The 3,455-nt window shown below is 43.7% G+C and overlaps 1 protein-coding gene across 1 annotated transcript; it reads right to left on the bottom strand.

Annotated features, from left to right (window-relative positions):
* Positions 1–567: 567 nt before the first annotated feature.
* LOC136991822 (olfactory receptor 5AR1-like) lies at positions 568–1,620 on the bottom strand. The gene has a single exon (XM_067295271.1). The coding sequence runs from the start codon at positions 1,618–1,620 to the stop codon at positions 568–570; it is 1,053 nt and encodes a 350-aa protein (XP_067151372.1).
* Between the last annotated feature and the right edge of the window lie 1,835 nt (positions 1,621–3,455).

Here is a 3,455-nt window from a genome sequence, read left to right as displayed (position 1 = left end):
GTCTTAGAAAACTAGCTTATGTGTAGACTTCAGCACAGTTCAGCTCTCAATTGATGGGAGCTGATTTCCACCCTGGCAGACTGATTTTGGGATGCATGGTGCAAACCGTGGCCTGGTGTGCCTATTCACACTGCGGGTATTGCTGCTGCATTCTTGGCATGCCTGGTGAAAACACACCCAGATTTATGACCTTAAGTGATGGCAAAGGAGCTTTCCTTCCAGTGAATCTTGCACAGAAGATGTGCTCACGTTCTCTTTCAGAGGAGTAATATGGACAAAAAGGTGCCCCAGCGCTATAAGCTGCTTTAGTACAGAAGGATGTGTATCTTTAAGTGTGCCTACAGCATCCCTTCCTGCCATTCATGCTCTGTAAGGTCTATGTATCTAAGCTTCCTCTGTGCTCAGTGGAGAAAAACTGTCAGCCTATCAGCAAATGATAGGTCACCTCCTCCTAGGATAATGAGCTAAGTCATGCCATCCATTTGAGCTTCTAGAGGTGCACACCTTTCAACTGTAGAGGAAGCGCAGGCAAGGAGTTTTGATCCTGGCATCTAAATTTTAGACGGCTCAAGTCAGCGGAGATGAGTCCTTCACCTGACCGGGAGAAATCATGAATTGCAGTACCTGCCCAGTTGCTTGGGCTCCAGAGGCAGCCAGGGACTGGGAGAGATGTTCTCGTCTTGTTAAAGCAGTTCTTGCCTGGCTGGCCATTCTTCTTAGGGTATATTCAACTTCTTTATTGCTCAGACGGTAGATTAGAGGGTTTAGTAGGGGAGTGAAGATCCCATAGAGCATGGAAACGATCCTATCCTGATTGGGTGAGTAGCTGGAGGAAGTCCGTACATACGTGCAAATGGTGGTCCCGTAGAAAATGCATACCGCTATCAAGTGAGAACCACAAGTGGAGAAAGCGGTGTGCCTGCCCTCAGCAGAGTTCTTGCACAGGACAGTCAAGAGGACAGAGGCATATGAGATCAGCGTGACCAGAAGGGCGCTGCCTCCAAGGACCCCAGCAACTGTGAGAATTACCAGGTCCCTGGTGTAAGTAGGAGAGCAGGAGAGGGCCAGCACAGGGGGAATATCACAGTAATATTGGTCAACTTTACTAGAATCACAGAAAAAGAGTGTAAAAACGAAAGATGTGTGTAACAGAGAATTCAAAAATCCTGCTATCCAGGTGCCAGTGGCTCGGTGAGCACACAGTTTCATACTCACAATATTCATGTACTGCAGTGGATGACATATTGCAACATAACAGTCACATGCCATCACAGCCAGGAGGAAAATCTCTGTGCCTACAACACCAATGAGGAAGAACAGCTGGAGCATGCAGCCAGTGAATGAAATTACCTTGTTCTCAAACAGCAAGGCCTCCAGCATCTTCGGTACAGTTATAGTGGGGCATAAGATATCCAGGAAAGAGAGGCTGCAGAGAAAGAAGTACCTGGGGTTGTGCAGGCGAGTATCTGTGCTAATGGCAACAAGGATTGCAATGTTGCCGGCCAGGGCAGCCAAACAGATGATCGAAAACAGCACAAAGAGAAGAAAATGTACCTCCGGAGCATCAGAAGGACCAACGACAATAAATTCAGATGCTGTTGACATGTTGACCTTCTCCATCTTACCTTTCATTGTGGAAACGATTTCAGAGATGTACCTGGAACAAAGAAGTAGTAACTTTGTCAAAATTGTGTCCCTCTTTCAAAGAGGGTGGTTTTTTTTTTTTTTTTTGGTCTGTTTAGCAGTTCAAAAACACTTGCAAGTTTGCCTCACCTCACTCCAAAATCTGAACTTTACTCACCTATACCTAATGTAAAAGGCAAAAAGTAGGCATCAAGCGTACAGTGCTTAATCAACAAAATTTACTTCATTGTATGCAATTCAACTGCTCAGACTCTGGAGAGCTGAAGAGTTGAAGACAAAGATAACAATTTCAGCTCATCTCCATCCACCATCTCTCTCTAAGCCATTTCCAGAGAGCCATTCTTTCTGTTTGTGTTAAATGTCTGTCCTAGCCCAGCGGTCCCCAGTAAGGATGTTAGGAGTAGTCAGAGGTAGGGTTAATCTTGCCTCAATTCAGGTGGGTACAGTGAAGGCAGAGGTCAAGTCAATTTATCAAAGGATTCAACTTCAGCCTTTAGAAGGGAAATTGAAGGGGAGGCCTGTTTGCAAACTTCAACTACGTAATGGGAGGTTATAAAGATGAAGTCAGACTCTTAGAGATGCACAGAGAAAGGAGAAGAGGCAACAGGAACAAACTGCAGCAAGGGCAATTCCAACTAGAAATAAGAAACAAGAAATTCACAGGAGTGCTACAACGTTGGAAGCAGTGCCCAGAGAGGTGGTGGCCTCTTCATCCTTGGAGCTGTTCCAAACTCAGTTAGACAAGGCCCTGAGCAACCCAATATGGCTTGGAAGGTAGCCCTGCTCTGAACAGGGGGATTGGAATACAGACCTCTAGAAGTCCTTTCAGCTTCAGTTATGTCATGATGCTAATATCGTCAAAGGAGGTTAGATGACTAGCTGAAACTAGAGACCTAACGTTTACGTGAAGTAATGCTAGCACAGAGGAATCCCACCCCCAGTAATTGCTGGAAGGGATGGTGTACCCAGAATGCATTTTGTTCTTTCGGCTTTATCTGGTGGGATAAAGAATGGAATATAATCCAGTATCTGATAAAAGACTACACTTCTTTCTATATATTTTGCCCTGTAGACTTTCATAACAACAGTATTATCACTTTTAGGATCTACTCAGACATTTAATTTTTCCCCCTCTCCCAGTGCATAGAAGTCTAAGCAGACTTGGTGTTGAAGGATCTTTCCAGATACCTTGCATTACTACATTAAACAGTACCTCAGTACTTGCAGGAATGACTTACACACTGGTTCTATAGCGAGAGCTCGCAAGAATATTTGAGCTGAATCTTATGCAGGAAATTCTTTACTGATAACCATTCTAGCAATTCATTACTATGATCAGCCAAGTCGTTTCCACTCCCCGGCCAACACCCAAGGAACACAGGCAAAAAAGAAAGTCTTATTCACATCCTTATTTTGAAATCTGGATCACAAGGATGACATGGTGTAAATAACATAATACATTGTCACTTGTAAGAGATACAAAGGATCAACATAAAATAGGTAACTATGATACCCAGTCTAAAACAGGGTCATCTCTTGCCTCTCCTTCTCCTAGAAGCTTATTTCCGGCTTGAAAAGGACTAAGGTCAGACCTGAAAATACCATAAGAAATGTTTTAGTCAGCAGGAACACATGGTGCTTTAAACCACAGCATCACGTATTCTTAAAATGGGGAACTTATTCAGGTGACATACAATGGAAAATTAACGCAGAAATACTCACTGCTACAAGGAATTCATTACTGGTAATATACACTGATCTGTATCCCCAGAAAATGTAACTGTCCTTTTTCTTCTTTCTTTCCACATCTG

Source organism: Apteryx mantelli, chromosome 4, assembly GCF_036417845.1.
Source record: "Apteryx mantelli isolate bAptMan1 chromosome 4, bAptMan1.hap1, whole genome shotgun sequence".
Classification (NCBI taxonomy): domain Eukaryota; kingdom Metazoa; phylum Chordata; class Aves; order Apterygiformes; family Apterygidae; genus Apteryx; species Apteryx mantelli.
This window is presented reverse-complemented; position numbering and strand designations above follow the sequence as displayed.